The 16,680-nt window shown below is 40.5% G+C and overlaps 1 protein-coding gene across 1 annotated transcript; it reads left to right on the top strand.

Annotated features, from left to right (window-relative positions):
- The first annotated feature begins 2,507 nt into the window (after positions 1–2,507).
- LOC139407902 (NME/NM23 nucleoside diphosphate kinase 6) lies at positions 2,508–15,385 on the top strand. Its single transcript, XM_071151778.1, has 6 exons — positions 2,508–2,536; positions 3,060–3,154; positions 6,925–7,027; positions 10,621–10,660; positions 11,928–12,088; positions 13,843–15,385. Exons 2-6 carry the CDS (start codon positions 3,062–3,064, stop codon positions 13,992–13,994), a joined length of 549 nt encoding a protein of 182 aa, XP_071007879.1. The 5' UTR covers positions 2,508–2,536; positions 3,060–3,061; the 3' UTR covers positions 13,995–15,385.
- The last annotated feature ends 1,295 nt before the right edge of the window (positions 15,386–16,680 follow it).

The following is a 16,680-nucleotide window of genomic DNA, read 5'->3' as shown; positions in this document are numbered from 1 at the left end:
GACAAAAGATATAAGTGTGTCCAGGTGTGTCTAGAACTGCAGCCCAACTCAATTTTAGGAAAGTGTTCTTAATGTTTTGTACACTCAGTGTCTGTCACTCAATTTGAAGTGTTCTTAATGTTTTGTACACTCAGTGTCTGTCACTCAATTTTAGGAAAGTGTTCTTAATGTTTTGTACCCTCAGTGTCTGTCACTCAATTTGAAGTGTTCTTAATGTTTTGTACACTCAGTGTCTGTCACTCAATTTTAGGAAAGTGTTCTTAATGTTTTGTACACTCAGTGTCTGTCACTCAATTTTAGGAAAGTGTTCTTAATGTTTTGTACGCTCAGTGTCTGTCACTCAATTTTAGGAAAGTGTTCTTAATGTTTTGTACACTCAGTGTCTGTCACTCAATTTTAGGAAAGTGTTCTTAATGTTTTGTACACTCAGTGTCTGTCACTCAATTTTAGGAAAGTGTTCTTAATGTTTTGTACACTCAGTGTCTGTCACTCAATTTTAGGAAAGTGTTCTTAATGTTTTGTACACTCAGTGTCTGTCACTCAATTTGAAGTGTTCTTAATGTTTTGTACACTCAGTGTCTGTCACTCAATTTTAGGAAAGTGTTCTTAATGTTTTGTACACTCAGTGTCTGTCACTCAATTTTAGGAAAGTGTTCTTAATGTTTTGTACGCTCAGTGTCTGTCACTCAATTTTAGGAAAGTGTTCTTAATATTTTGTACACTCAGTGTCTGTCACTCAATTTTAGGAAAGTGTTCTTAATGTTTTGTACACTCAGTGTCTGTTCCCTCCATCCTCATTGTTACCATTCCATTGTAACTCCCAATGTTTGACTGTCCTTTATTATACCAACAGAAATGAGTCATTTTCTTGCAGAAATATTTTGGGTGATTACATAAAACATCTCCAAATCAAACCAGCCTGGTTTAGATGACAACACTTGAGTGAGACTCAAGTCAAGTTTATTTGTCATACGCACAGGGTACATACAGTACAATGAAATGCTTAAAGAGCATGTTTGATGGACTGTGGATACCATGGCTGTAAATGGAACAAGCTGTTGGACTTGTCATCATGCCTATGTTTATCTGTCAACACACAGTGCACAGAACAGTGATAAACGAACTAGCTGTAGATGTTGATGTTTTTTTGTGTGTGGGTACAAAGCCAGCCACACAGAACAGTGATAAATGAACTAGCTGTAGATGTTGATGTTTTTTTGTGTGGGTACAAAGCCAGCCACACAGAACAGTGATAAATGAACTAGCTGTAGATGTTGATGTTTTTTTTTGTGTGGGTACAAAGCCAGCCACACAGAACAGTGATAAATGAACTAGCTGTAGATGTTGATGTTTTTTTGTGTGGGTACAAAGCCAGCCACACAGAACAGTGATAAATGAACTAGCTGTAGATGTTGATGTTTTTTTGTGTGTGGGTACAAAGCCAGCCACACAGATGTTATCAGTGATTGTGCCACAAAGGGGCAGGGGTTTCATCGTTCATATTTGAAGTGCATAGGCATTACAAAAATGAATTTGTCAAATTGAACACCAGTGTATTTACACAAGACATATGACCATTATTTTATTGAGTAGTTTCATATTACCGTCCCCCATGGGCAGGTTCATACCTAAAACATTCTCCATTCAGGCTGCAAAGATGCAGATTTCTTTTTTAATAAAGGGATACTTTGGGATTTTGTTAACGAAGCCCTTTATCTACTTCCCCAGAGTCAGATTAACTCACGGATCCCATTTTATGTCTCTGCATTCAGTACGAAGGAAGTCAAAGGTAGTTTCGCAAGCCAAATGCTAACTAGCTTTAGTGCAATGACTGGAAGTCTATGGTATCTACTAGCATGCTAGCAGTTAACATAGACTTAGTGTCACTGTGCTAATGCTAGTTAGCAACGTCCTTCAAAACTGCACACAGAGATATAAACATGGTATCCACGAGTACATTTGACTCTGGGAAACTAGTTATATAAAGGGCTTCATTGCCAAAATCTTAAAGTATCCCTTTAACTTGATTTAATGGTGAGAAGGGAGGGGGAGGACAATATGAGTACTTTATTTATGAAATCATTTTCCACCACCATGCTAGAGTGGATCCTTGGAATGCTATTCCCGGATGTTGCATATTGAGTTCAGCTAATCTGCTGACTGAACATAGGTGCAACATCAGGAAGTAGTATTAGTCACTCTAGAAAATGGTAGAAAATGTTGTTTCTTATAGAAAGTACACATATTTCCCATGTTCTTTTCCCCTGCCATTTCTCCATAAAATCGAGTTAAGGGAGAAATTGACAGCTTTGCAGCCGGGATGGAAAATGTTTTATGTACGAACCGGTACACCGATCCACGGGTGTTCAGCCGGCTGCATGCAGTCCCGTTAAGATGAAGGTAAAATGAAACGACTCAATATCGCCATCTGACGACCTTTGGGCTACGGTATAATGTGTCAAATACGCGGAACATTAAACACGTGGAACCTAAAATTGGGGTTGAGAAGTTTGGGGACTCTTTAAGAGCGGATCAGGTAGGAGAAAGTGCAGAAAATTGTAATGAATGTTAATATGCAATTAAGATTCAAAGCTAATTTTTTACTTCCCCAAAACGTATGTTATTGTCGATATATAATTATTACTTTGATATGGTGAATAACAACGGTAACTAACGCAAGTTACATTTACCAAAAATGGTGGCGCCCATATAAATAACACTGCAAACATTACATTATCTAGCTACTAATAAACACACGTTTGTACCTTCAGATCTTTTACTTTCTTGCTAAATGTAGACTGTCAAGGTAACTGGAGTGGCCTGCTATTTCCAATGCACCTGTTAGTTTTCTAATACGAGCTAAGTTAGCTATCTAACGTTAATGACAGTAACGTTACATTATTCTGCGCAGTGCAATTTGTTTCCGTATTCTGCAATGTTGTCCAGCTAAATTGAATCTGAATGATAGCTGGTACTGTTGTGCAAACGGGGGACGTGTGTTCTTTGCGTACCACGACAATTTAGTTGTTTACCTTTTTCTTCTTTGACATTTTTTCCAGGCATGTTAATAACCACACGTCGCTGTGCGAAAGCACTGCAGCTCACCCTCGCAGTGATCAAGCCGGATGCAATGGCGCATCCTGTCATCTTGGAGGTCAGTGAGAGCCAATGGCTTTTGCGTTTGTTTAATGGAATCTGTGATTGTAAATACTGGCTACATTATACTGTAGGCTATAGACACACACACATACATTAGGCTATTCAGATAACATTTTGAAATCATGTGTTTTTTTGGACTAAATTACAATGATCCACATCACATATCAGCCATTTCAGATTAGCTACTGTTTGAAAACACATATTGCACAGATAAAAGGGGGAATAAAGGGGATTAGTTACCAGTATGATAGTATCTTAGTGTTAGTTACCAGTATGATAGTATGTTGTGGTTAGTTACCAGTATGATAGTATCTTAGGGTTAGTTACCAGTGTGATAGTATCTTAGGGTTAGTTACCAGTATGATAGTATCTTAGGGTTAGTTACCAGTATGATAGTATCTTAGGGTTAGTTACCAGTGTGATAGTATCTTGTAGTTAGTTACCAGTGTGATAGTATGATAGTATCTTGTAGTTAGTTACCAGTGTGATAGTATCTTGTGGTTAGTTACCGGTATGATAGTATCTTGTGGTTAGTTACCGGTATGATAGTATCTTGTGGTTAGTTACCAGTGTGATAGTATCTTGTAGTTAGTTACCAGTGTGATAGTATCTTGTAGTTAGTTACCAGTATGATAGTATGATAGTATCTTGTAGTTAGTTACCAGTGTGATAGTATGTTGTGGTTAGTTACCGGTGTGATAGTATCTTGTGGTTAGTTACCGGTATGATAGTATCTTGTGGTTAGTTACCGGTATGATAGTATCTTGTGGTTAGTTACCAGTGTGATAGTATCTTGTAGTTAGTTACCAGTGTGATAGTATCTTGTGGTTAGTTACCGGTATGATAGTATCTTAGGGTTAGTTACCAGTGTGATAGTATATTGTAGTTAGTTACCAGTGTGATAGTATGATAGTATCTTGTAGTTAGTTACCAGTGTGATAGTATCTTGTGGTTAGTTACCGGTATGATAGTATCTTGTGGTTAGTTACCGGTATGATAGTATCTTGTGGTTAGTTACCGGTATGATAGTATCTTGTGGTTAGTTACCAGTGTGATAGTATCTTGTAGTTAGTTACCAGTGTGATAGTATCTTGTAGTTAGTTACCAGTGTGATAGTATCTTGTAGTTAGTTACCAGTGTGATAGTATGTTGTGGTTAGTTACCGGTGTGATAGTATCTTGTAGTTAGTTACCAGTGTGATAGTATGTTGTGGTTAGTTACCAGTATGATAGTATCTTGTAGTTAGTTACCAGTGTGATAGTATCTTCTGGTTAGTTACCGGTATGATAGTATCTTGTGGTTAGTTACCGGTATGATAGTATCTTGTGGTTAGTTACCGGTATGATAGTATCTTGTGGTTAGTTACCAGTGTGATAGTATCTTGTAGTTAGTTACCAGTGTGATAGTATCTTGTAGTTAGTTACCAGTGTGATAGTATATTGTAGTTAGTTACCAGTGTGATAGTATGTTGTGGTTAGTTACCGGTGTGATAGTATCTTGTAGTTAGTTACCAGTGTGATAGTATGTTGTGGTTAGTTACCAGTGTGATAGTATCTTGTGGTTAGTTACCAGTGTGATAGTATCTTGTAGTTAGTTACCGGTGTGATAGTATCTTGTGGTTAGTTACCGGTATGATAGTATCTTGTGGTTAGTTACCGGTATGATAGTATCTTGTGGTTAGTTACCGGTATGATAGTATCTTGTGGTTAGTTACCAGTGTGATAGTATCTTGTAGTTAGTTACCAGTGTGATAGTATCTTGTAGTTAGTTACCAGTGTGATAGTATGTTGTGGTTAGTTACCGGTGTGATAGTATCTTGTGGTTAGTTACCGGTATGATAGTATCTTGTAGTTAGTTACCGGTGTGATAGTATCTTGTGGTTAGTTACCGGTATGATAGTATCTTGTGGTTAGTTACCGGTATGATAGTATCTTGTGGTTAGTTACCGGTATGATAGTATCTTGTGGTTAGTTACCGGTATGATAGTATCTTGTGGTTAGTTACCCATGTGATAGTATCTTGTAGTTAGTTACCAGTGTGATAGTATCTTGTAGTTAGTTACCAGTGTGATAGTATGTTGTGGTTAGTTACTGGTGTGATAGTATCTAGGTAGTTAGTTACCAGTGTGATAATATCTTTGCCTATTGTAAACACTTGATAATTTTAGGAGTTGATCACATCAGATTTCAAAACATTGATTTATGAAGTCATTTTCAATGGTCCATAGCAAACACCAATTTCAGCTGCATCTTCAATGAAATGTTATCATCCACACAATTGGAGAGTGGACAGAGCTTATTGGCATGTTCTAATTGTGCACATAGGATTATAAATTAACTGAATGAGAGGCAACAAGCAGTTATTTAGACTTCTCTGTTCTTTTCTGATTTAATTACGTTGCCCACTGGCTCAAAGAAAGGAGAGGGAAAAATGCAATGATCATCAAAGATTCAATTTAATGCACTGTTCTATTTAAATACTTTGGTTCCTTTAAAGCTGATTGTCTGTCTGTCTCCCTTTATCTGCACAGGAGGGCAGTTTGAGGGGGGCGGGATTTCTAAGATGTAATAAAAGCCATCAATATTTGGGCTGTTGACATTTTTTCAGACTTCCAACATTTTAAATGGTGTAAATAAGATTTATGACTGAGAACTCAGACAATGGTGATGATATCCACTGGAGTCCCACATTGTAGGTGAAAGTCTAGTATTTAGATGAGAGTAGTACTGTGTAATCTATTTAGTATCTGGATGAGAAGTAACGCCTCTCTCCCTTCCAGGCCCTTCACCAGATAATCTTAGAGAACAGGAAGTAATATAAACTTCTCTACCTTCCAGGCCCTTCACCAGATAATCATAGAGAACAGGAAGTAATATAAACTTCTCTCCCTTCCAGGCCCTTCACCAGAGAATCCTAGAGAACAGGAAGTAATATAAACTTCTCTACCTTCCAGGCCCTTCACCAGATAATCATAGAGAACAGGAAGTAATATAAACTTCTCTACATTCCAGGCCCTTCACCAGATAATCATAGAGAACAGGAAGTAATATAAACTTCTCTACCTTCCAGGCCCTTCACCAGAGAATCCTAGAGAACAGGAAGTAATATAAACTTCTCTACCTTCCAGGCCCTTCACCAGATAATCATAGAGAACAGGAAGTAATATAAACTTCTCTACATTCCAGGCCCTTCACCAGATAATCATAGAGAACAGGAAGTAATATAAACTTCTCTACCTTCCAGGCCCTTCACCAGATAATCATAGAGAACAGGAAGTAATATAAACTTCTCTACCTTCCAGACCCTTCACCAGATAATCATAGAGAACAGGAAGTAATATAAACTTCTCTCCCTTCCAGGCCCTTCACCAGAGAATCATAGAGAACAGGAAGTAATATAAACTTCTCTCCCTTCCAGGCCCTTCACCAGATAATCATAGAGAACAGGAAGTAATATAAACTTCTCTCCCTTCCAGGCCCTTCACCAGAGAATCATAGAGAACAGGAAGTAATATAAACTTCTCTACCTTCCAGGCCCTTCACCAGATAATCATAGAGAACAGGAAGTAATATAAACTTCTCTCCCTTCCAGGCCCTTCACCAGAGAATCATAGAGAACAGGAAGTAATATAAACTTCTCTACCTTCCAGACCCTTCACCAGATAATCATAGAGAACAGGAAGTAATATAAACTTCTCTACATTCCAGGCCCTTCACCAGAGAATCCTAGAGAACAGGAAGTAATATAAACTTCTCTACCTTCCAGGCCCTTCACCAGAGAATCCTAGAGAACAACTTCATCATTGTCAGGTCCAAAGACCTGGTGTGGAGGAGACAGGACTCTGAGAAGTTCTACTCTGAACATGCAGGTAAGGTTCTAGATGGTTCTACCGTCAAATTAGAACGTATCTTTATGGGTTCTATTTGGAACATGCAGGTACATTTTATAAGCTAGATATGGTTCTACCATAGAAAAAATATTAGCTTTATATGTATTGTAATGAAACAGGCAGGGAGAGTGAGCTCGTCTGTGGGGATATTCCTGACACCAGTGTAATGAAACAGGCAGGGAGAGTGAGCTCGTCTGTGGTGATATTCCTGACACCAGTGTAATGAAACAGGCAGGGAGAGTGAGCTCGTCTGTGGTGATATTCCTGACACCAGTGTAATGAAACAGGCAGGGAGGCCCGTAGCTCTGCGCTCCATCGACTGTGCCACAAAAAGCTTGTGTGGCAGAGTCAATATCCGGAGTTGTGAACACATGGTCGCCACAGTATTCTCTATGGGTTTTCTTCTGAGCACGCAGCTGAAGGTTAAGCCAACCGTCAAAGGCTTAAGCTAAACCGAAGGAATGCTATTGGACACCGTCTGGTAATAAAATGTCCTGTCCCGTTGTAGCCGCTACAATCACAACAAACTTAAAAATGTCCGACAGACCCATGTTTATTATGTGGAGTCTGCTAGAAATTAATTGTCCATTTTCCTGCTTGAACAACTTTTAACTGTGACAAGCTTTTTAAGGCACAGCTTCAACTACAGCTTTAAAAGCACAATTAGTTTTTATTTCCCCTTTATTTAACCAGGTAGGCCAGTTTAGAACAAGTTATCATTTACAACTGCGACCTCTGGCCAAGATAAAGCAAAGCAGTGCGACACAAACAACAACAGAGTTACACATGGAATAAACAAAACAAACATACAGTCAATAACACAATAGGAAAAAGTATATATACAGTGTGTGCAAATGAGGTAAGATAAGGGAGGTAAGGCAAAAAATAGGAGTTCAAATCAAATCAAATCAGTTGGTCCTCCTTTGCTGCTACAACAGCCTCCACTCTTCAGGGAAGGCTTTCCACTAGATGTTGGAACATTGCTGCTATAACAGCCTCCACACTTCTGGGAAGGATTTCCACTAGATGTTGGAACATTGCTGCTATAAGATCCTCCACTCTTCTGGGAAGGCTTTCCACTAGATGTTGGAACATTGCTGCTATAACAGCCTCCACTCTTCTGGGAAGGCTTTCCACTAGATGTTGGAACATTGCTGCTATAACAGCCTCCACTCTTCTGGGAAGGCTTTCCACTAGATGTTGGAACATTGCTGCAGGGACTTGCTTCGGTTCAGCCACAAGAGTATTAGTGAGGTCGGTGCACTGATGTTGTGGGTGATTAGGCCTGGCTCGCAGTCGGCGTTTCAATTCATCCCATAGGTGTTTGATGCGGTTGAGGTCAGGGCTCTGTGCAGGCCAGTCAAGTTCTTCCACACCGATTTTTGACAAACCATTTCTGTATGGTCCTCGTCTTGTGCAAAGGGGCATTGTCATGCTGAAACAGGAAAGGGCCTTCCCCAAACAGTTGTCACAGTTGGAAGAACAGAATCGTCTAGAATGTTATTGTATGCTGTAGCGTGGTTTGTTCTGCGTTGTGTACTTTTAATTAGGACGCTGCCACAACTGGAGGTCTGCTGGTTGAATTATTTTTATTTGCCCTGCGCACGAAGAGACAACACACATTATGTTAACCCTTGGCACAGTCCTAGCTCTCTGGCACAAGCACACGGACACTCACTCAAACACTGTCCCAAGTACTCACAAGTTACAATAGATACCCTAGTTAGCGAGCTTGGTGAAACTTGTTAACATACATCTTTATATTGTCCACATTGTAACAAACTTATGGTAGCATAACAGCACATTGTGTAACATTACCACAATTTTATATTGAACAATTGGAGCCAATGACAACATACCTTGCTAGCTGAAGGTCAGGCAAAGGAGAACAATAAGGGGGTACGGAAATACAGATAACCCGTGATGGACCATACCAACGTTGCTTCCAGAGGCAGTTTTGAACTCAGTAGTGAGTGTTGCAACCGTGGACAGACGGTTTTTACGAGCTACTCGCTTCAGCACTAGGCGGTCCCGCTCTGTGAGCTTGTGTGGCCTACCACTTGGCGGCTGAGCCGTTGTTGCTCCTAGACGTTTCCACTTCACAATAGCAGCACTTACTGTTGACCGGGGGAAGCTCTAGCAGGGCAGAAATGTGATAAACTGACTTGTTGGAAAGGTGGCATCCTATGACGGTGCCACGTTGATAGTCACTGAGTTCTTCAGTAAAGGCCATTCTATGGCCAATGTTTGGCTATGGAGATTGCATGGCGGTGTGCTTGATTTTATACACCTGTCAGCAGTGGGTGTGGCAAAATAAGGTTTATTATTTTTATTTTAAATACATTTTGCTAACATTTATAAAAACCTGTTTTTCTTTATGTGGTATTGTGTGTAGATGGATTGAGATTTTGTAAAAAAACAAAAAAAAAATCCATGTTCTAATAAGGCTGTAACATAATGTGGAAAAAGTCAAGGGGTCTGAATACTTTCTGAATGCACTGTGTATGTATATATATATTGATTATCTTGATCAGATGTTTACTTAGTTTTTTCCCTCATGTTATAGAATCTAGCAAATGCCTTTATTGCAATAATAATCCATTTAACTATTTTATTTATTTATTTATTTATTTATTATTTATTTTTTATCCAAAGGGAGTTAAGTCATTTTTAAAATTTGACCTTTATTTAAGTCAGTTAAGAACAAATTCTTATTTTCAATGACGGCCTAGGAACAGTGGGTTAACGGCCTTGTTCAGGGGCAGAACGACAGATTTGTACCTTGTCAGCTCGGGTACTTGGATCTTGCAACCTTCCGGTTACTAACCACTAGGCTACCTGCTGCCCCAAATGCAAGCATACATGTTTCCATGGGGACAAGCGCCATGCTCTACCAACTAACAACCACCACATAGAACCACCTCATACCGCCTCGTATCACCACATTGAAGCACCTCATACCGCCTCGTATCACCACATAGAAGCACCTCATACCGCCTCGTATCACCACATAGAAGCACCTCATACCGCCTCGTATCACCACATAGAATCACCTCATACCGCCTCGTATCACCACATAGAAGCACCTCATACCGCCTCGTATCACCACATAGAAGTACCTCGTATCGCCAAATAGAACCACCACATACCACCACATAGAACCACCTCATACCGCCTCGTATCACCACATAGAAGTACCTCGTATCGCCAAATAGAACCACCACGTACCACCACACATATTACCACATAAAACCACTTCATAAAACTTCCTCATATCATCACATAGAACCACCTCATATCATCACATAGAACCGCCACGTAACACCACACCACGTATCATCACATAGAACCGCCACGTATCACCACATAGAACCGCCTCGTATCACCACATAGAACCACCACGTATCACCACATAGAACCACCACGTATCACCACATAGAACCTCCTCGTATCACCACATAGAACCTCCTCATAGAACCACCACGTATCACCACATAGAACCGCCTCATATCGCCACGTAGAACCACCATATATCGTTGATGCGTCTTTGTGTGTTTTGTCTCATCTCTCAGGACGGTTCTTCTACCAAAGACTGGTTGAGTTCATGTCCAGGTAAGCTTCAAGTCATTTCTCCTCACACTTTAATGTAGCGAACAACTTTTTAATGTGTGTGCCAAATGGCACCCTATTTGGACTAAAGTAGTGTACTATGTAAGGAATAGGATGCCGTTTGGGACGCACGCCTCTGACTCATATTCATTGTATAACTTCCCCTTTGATCAAATTGTATTGGTCACATATTTACCTTTGTCTCCCGCTGTGATGTGATGCAAGCGCTGTTGAATGTGAAGACAAGGGCCTCCCGGGTGGCGCAGTGGTTAAGGGCGCTGTACTGCAGCGCCAGCTGTGCCATCAGAGTCCTGGGTTCGCGCCCAGGCTCTGTCGTAACCGGCCGCGACCGGGAGGTCCGTGGGGCGACGCACAATTGGCCTAGCGTCGCCCGGGTTAGGGGAGGGCTTGGTCGGTAGGGGTGTCCTTGTCTCATCGCGCACCAGCGACTCCTGTGGCGGGCTGGGCGCAGTGTACGCTAGCCAAGGTGGCCAGGTGCACGGTGTTTCCTCCGGCGCATTGGTGCGGCTGGCTTCCGGGTTGGATGTGCGCTGTGTTAAAGAAGCAGCGGCTTGGTTGGTTGTGTATCGGAGGACGCATGACATTCAACCTTCGTCTCTCCCGAGCCCGTACGGGAGTTGTAGCGATGAGACAAGATAGTAGCTACTACAACAATTGGATACCATGAAATTGGGGAGAAAAAAAGGGGTAAAATAAATAAAAAAAAAAGAATGTGAAGACAAAAGCATCTTGCCAACTAAACAACTAAATGTGACTTCGACTCGATCTGATTGGTCAACGGATCAATTAGTGGAAAGAGAATCAGAATTGGTCTACCTGTGTAAACGCGGCCGTTGTCACATTCATACTGCTGAGATGCAATCACATGGAAACTCAAGTACTGGGGCCGGATTCACAAAGCCTTAAGGATACTTGGGTCGGCAGGTAGCCTAGTGGTTAGAGCGTTGGGCCAGTAACCGAAAGGTTGCCTGATCGAATCCCTGAGCTGACATGGTAAAAATCTGTCGTTCTGCCCACTGTTCCTAGGCCGTCATTGTAAAGTAGGATGAGTAGGATGTCTCTGAGTGGATCTGGTCTTTTTCCATCATACGGACATTTTAAGCAATTATAATTTGAGGCCATCACTGGCTGGATATTTTAAAGATGATTCTCTTGTGCTGATCCTACCTCACACAGATTAGGTGGAACTCTTTGTCAAAAGGCTGCCTAGTCTGAACCTCCCCCCCCCCATTGCTCTGTTGTGATTCAGTGGTCCGATGCGGGCCTACGTCCTGGCTAGAGAGGACGCCATAACCCACTGGAGAGAACTGATGGGTCCTACCAAGGTGTTCAGGGCCCGCTATACCTCTCCCTTAACCATCAGAGCCCAGTACGGACTCACTGACACCAGGAATACCACACACGGCTCTGGTAAGTACCCCAGTGCTCTTGTAGGTCTGGTAAGTACCCCAGTGCTCTTGTGGGTCTGGTAAGGTCCCCAGTGCTCTTGTGGGTCTGGTAAGGTCCCCAGTGCTCTTGTGGGTCTGGTAAGGCCCCCAGTGCTCTTGTGGGTCTGGTAAGGCCCCCATGGCTCTTGTGGGTCTGGTAAGGCCCCCAGGGCTCTTGTGGGTCTGGTAAGGCCCCCAGTGCTCTTGTGGGTCTGGTATGGCCCCCAGGGCTCTTGTGGGTCTGGTATGGCCCCCAGGGCTCTTGTGGGTCTGGTAAGGCCCCCAGGGCTCTTGTGGGTCTGGTAAGGCCCCCAGGGCTCTTGTGGGTCTGGTAAGGCCCCCAGGGCTCTTGTGGGTCTGGTAAGGCCCCCAGGGCTCTTGTGGGTCTGGTAAGGCCCCCAGGGCTCTTGTGGGTCTGGTATGGCCCCCAGGGCTCTTGTGAGTCTGAAATGGCTGCTTTTTTAATAATGCAGTAGTTTTGACCAGGGCTCAGGGTTTGGTGCTTTTTAAAAATATTTATTGACTATCTATTTATTGATCTAGTTGAGTCCCATTGAGATAGAATAAAAATCAAGCCTCGCTGATCCACTTTTCAAGTAGCAGATCAATGGCATGAGTGTTTTTCCTCTGTCCTGGTATCATCTACACACATATGGCTTCATCCTCTCTACACCGAGCGCCGTTTTTCTAATAGAAGATTGTAGGATGTAGCTGTTGTTACGGAGTGTGTGTCCTGCCACGCTGAACAAAGAGAAACATTGATGATGTTCAGGGGAACAGCAGTGAACTGATCTGTAGATCAAGGGTCTCTGGCATGCACACACATACTTTCTTACGTACGTTTTCAGGACTTTTTGGGGAGTACAAATGTAGTCCTATTCAAAATCATATTTTCTTAAACTTAACACTACACCCTTAAGACTAAAATAACAATTTTAACAAATACAGGACTTCAAAAATAAAATCTTGTTTTCTTACCTTGTCAGGATATTCTGGTCCTGATAATGTAGGAAGACACACGCACGCACACACGCACACGCACACACACACACACACACACACACTGTTTCTGTACCTGTTGTTTACCAAGCATGTGACAAATATTATTTTAGTGTGTGTTAATTCAAATTTTTTACACACACACACAACAGTTATTTATAGCTGTCAATCAAATAATCTAGGTATTAATTGTGTGTGATAGCTATCAATATAGGTTTTGTATTAGACAACCAGAATCATTTGAGTAAATCTCCTCTACTGATTTGCAGTCTGCAATACTTTGGGGGCATCGCAGCCCATATACAACTTTATCTTCATGTTTTGTCTGGTGCAGGTGGTTGAGACTCCTGACCATAAACTGTATGCCATAACTTTAATAACATCGATGTCATTTAAATATTTAGTTGATTCTACTAATATTCATTTCCATAAACCCTTTAATAAGCTCTTGATGTTGTGTAATAATCTTGTGTAATAACATAACATGCCAAAGTAAATTTCCCAAGCCTGGGCTAATTAAAATTCTTCTCATAAAGGAATTTAAAAATTCTTCTCATAAAGGAATTTAAAAATTCTTCTCATAAAGGAATTTAAAAATTCTTCTCATAAAGGAATTTAAAAATTCTTCTCATAAAGGAATTTAAAAATTCTTCTCATAAAGGAATTTAAAAATTCTTCTCATAAAGGAATTTAAAAATTCTTCTCATAAAGGAATTAAAAAATTCTTCCCGTTTCCAGATTCGGCGGAGTCGGCGCGGAGGGAGATCAGTTTCTTCTTCCCAGACTTCAGTCAGGAGACGTGGATGGAGAGAGAGGAGCTGAGGTTCAGGAAGGGACGCATGGAGGACAACCAGAAGAAACAGATACACACGTTACCAGTTCCCAGCTAACTGCTGATCTCAGTACACATTTAAACAAATACTTGACTGGACCAGGGGCCTGCGTTCATAAAATATCTCAGTAAGAGTGTACAGTATATAACAGTACCAGTCAAAAGTTTGGACACACCTACTCACTCAAGGGTTTTTATTTTTACTATTTTCTACATTGTAGAATAACAGTGAAGACATCAACACTATGAAATAACACATATGGAATCATGTAGTATCCAAAAAAAAAGTGTTAAACAAATCAAAATATATTTTATATTTGAGAATTTTCAAAGTAACCACCCTTTTGCCTTGATGACAGCTTTGTACACGCTTGGCATTCTCTCAACCAGCTTCACCTGGAATGCTTTCCCATCAATCTTGAAGGAGTTCCCACATATGCTGAGCACTTGTTGGCTGCTTTTCCTCAACTCAATTCAACCATGATGGCCTGATTCACGCAGTCTCCTCAGAACAGTTGATGTTTAGATGTGTCTGTTACTTGAACTCTGGGAAGCATTTATTTGGGCTGCAAATTCTGAGGCCGGTAACTAATGAACTTATCCTTTTCAGCAGAGGTAACTCATGCTCGTCCTTTCCTGTGGCGGTCCTCATGAGAGCCAGTTTCATTATAGCGCTTGATGTTTTTTATGTCTTAAAGTAATGATGGACTGTCGTTTCTCTTTGCTTATTTGAGCTGTTCTTGACATAATATGGACTTGGTCTTTTACCAAATAGCCCTATCTTCTGTAATACCACCCCTACCTTGTCACAACACAACTGATTGGCTCAAACTCATTAAGGAAAGAAATTCCACAAATTAACTTTTAACAAAGCACACATGTTAATTGAAATGCATTCCAGGTGACTACCTCATGAAGCTGGTTGAGAGAATGTCAAGGGAGTGCAAAGCTGTCATCAAGGCAAAGGGTGGCTACTTTGAAGAATCTCATATAAAATATATTTTGGTTACTACATGATTCCATATGTGTTATTCATAGTTTTGTCGTCTTCACTATTATTTAACAATATAGAAAATAGTCAATATAAAGATGTACTTCCACAATATTTCAATCACAATTGTCTGCAGTTTATACTATGTAAATAATGCAACGTCTATGACATGACTTTAAAAAAGGAAATGAAACCACAAAGCACTCGCACGTCATCTGTTTTTATTGTCAGTACAAATGTACACTGGCCATATCGATAAACATCGACTAAAGAGCCAAAACGACCTGACAAAAGTCTGTTACTTTAGAGTGTACAAATAGACCGTATACTTACTGAGGCGGTTTGCCATCGAATAGAAAAACGCAATTGAAAACTGCTGTGTTTGTATGCTGTGACCTGTGACCCTCGTTTCCCCTTTTCAGATTCAATATGTATCGTTCAAACCAGGGAAATCCTAAGCCATTGCCAACTGCTTCCATTGTACATTTTTCCAATTTGAATTGGAGATGTGTTTTAAATTGATGAGGAAAAAAAAACATTTCTTTTTTATTTTATCAACCTATTCCTCCTTTTTTTTTTTGACCAACGTCTAAAACTTTGTGAGAATTGTACAGAGGATCTTCTGACGCTACCGTAGCTATCCAATAGATGAAGGGTGTAAATTATCATACTCCAGATACGTCTGTTTTGGAATCAAGCTCTCTTCATGTAGAGCTAGATACTAGATCTATATCTATACTAGATGTGTAGTCACTTCAAATCATTCAGTCACTAGTTCGTACAGTCAACTCATAAAGTCACTCGTTCACCCCCCCCCAAAAAAGTGCCTCTTCAATTTAGAAAACTTTGTAGTCTACAGTTATTTTATTTTTTTTTTCTGTCAAGACAAAACAAACACTACCCAACGAGTTGCCTATTGAAATACTATACATTACATATACATTACAAAACGACCTACTTCAAGACTGGTTTCCTTCAGGAACATCCGTTTTGTGTTATGTCTTCAATATGGCCGACAAGCTAGCCGGTACAGTACAGCTCAGTTCCTAACAGCTCCAAGTTCCTCCTCTTGTGCTTAAAAAAATAATAATCTTCAGTATCGTGTCCATAGAGAGAAAACTGTCTTATCAGAGCTTATCAGAGCTGGTATCAGGCAAGATGGCGGACCGATTGTGCAGTGGATTCTAACCTTATTTTCTCTCTAGTAATCTATCTCTATGGTCGTGTCTTTGTCTTTCTCGTCCTCCAATAGTCCAAATGGCGTTCGGCGTCAAATGAAAGTTTATTGGTCTTGTACACAGATGTTACCGCAGGTGCAGAGAAATGCTTGTGTTTCTAGTCCAGTAATACCTAGCAATACAAAACAAACAATACACACATAACCCCCCCCAAATAAATTATATAGGATTAACGATGACTGGAATACAGTATATACATATGAAGGGGACAGCAGTAGTTATATAGGATGAGCCATGACTAGAATACAGTTAAAGTCGAAAGTTTACATACACTTAGGTTGAAGTCATTAAAACTAATTTTTCAACCACTCCACAAATTTCTTGTTAACAAACTAAGGTTTTGGCAAGTCGGTTAGGACATCTACTTTATGCATGACACAAGTAATTTTTCCAACAATTGTTGATAGACAGATTATTTCACTGTTTGACAATTCCAGTTGGTCAGAAGTTTACATACACTAAGTTGACTGCGCCTTTAAACAGCTTGGAAAATTCCAGAAAATTATGTCATGGAT

This window comes from Oncorhynchus clarkii, chromosome 4 (assembly GCF_045791955.1).
Source record: "Oncorhynchus clarkii lewisi isolate Uvic-CL-2024 chromosome 4, UVic_Ocla_1.0, whole genome shotgun sequence".
Taxonomy (NCBI): domain Eukaryota; kingdom Metazoa; phylum Chordata; class Actinopteri; order Salmoniformes; family Salmonidae; genus Oncorhynchus; species Oncorhynchus clarkii.
The sequence above is the reverse complement of the archived record's forward strand: the minus strand, read 5'-3'. Positions and strand labels throughout refer to the sequence as shown.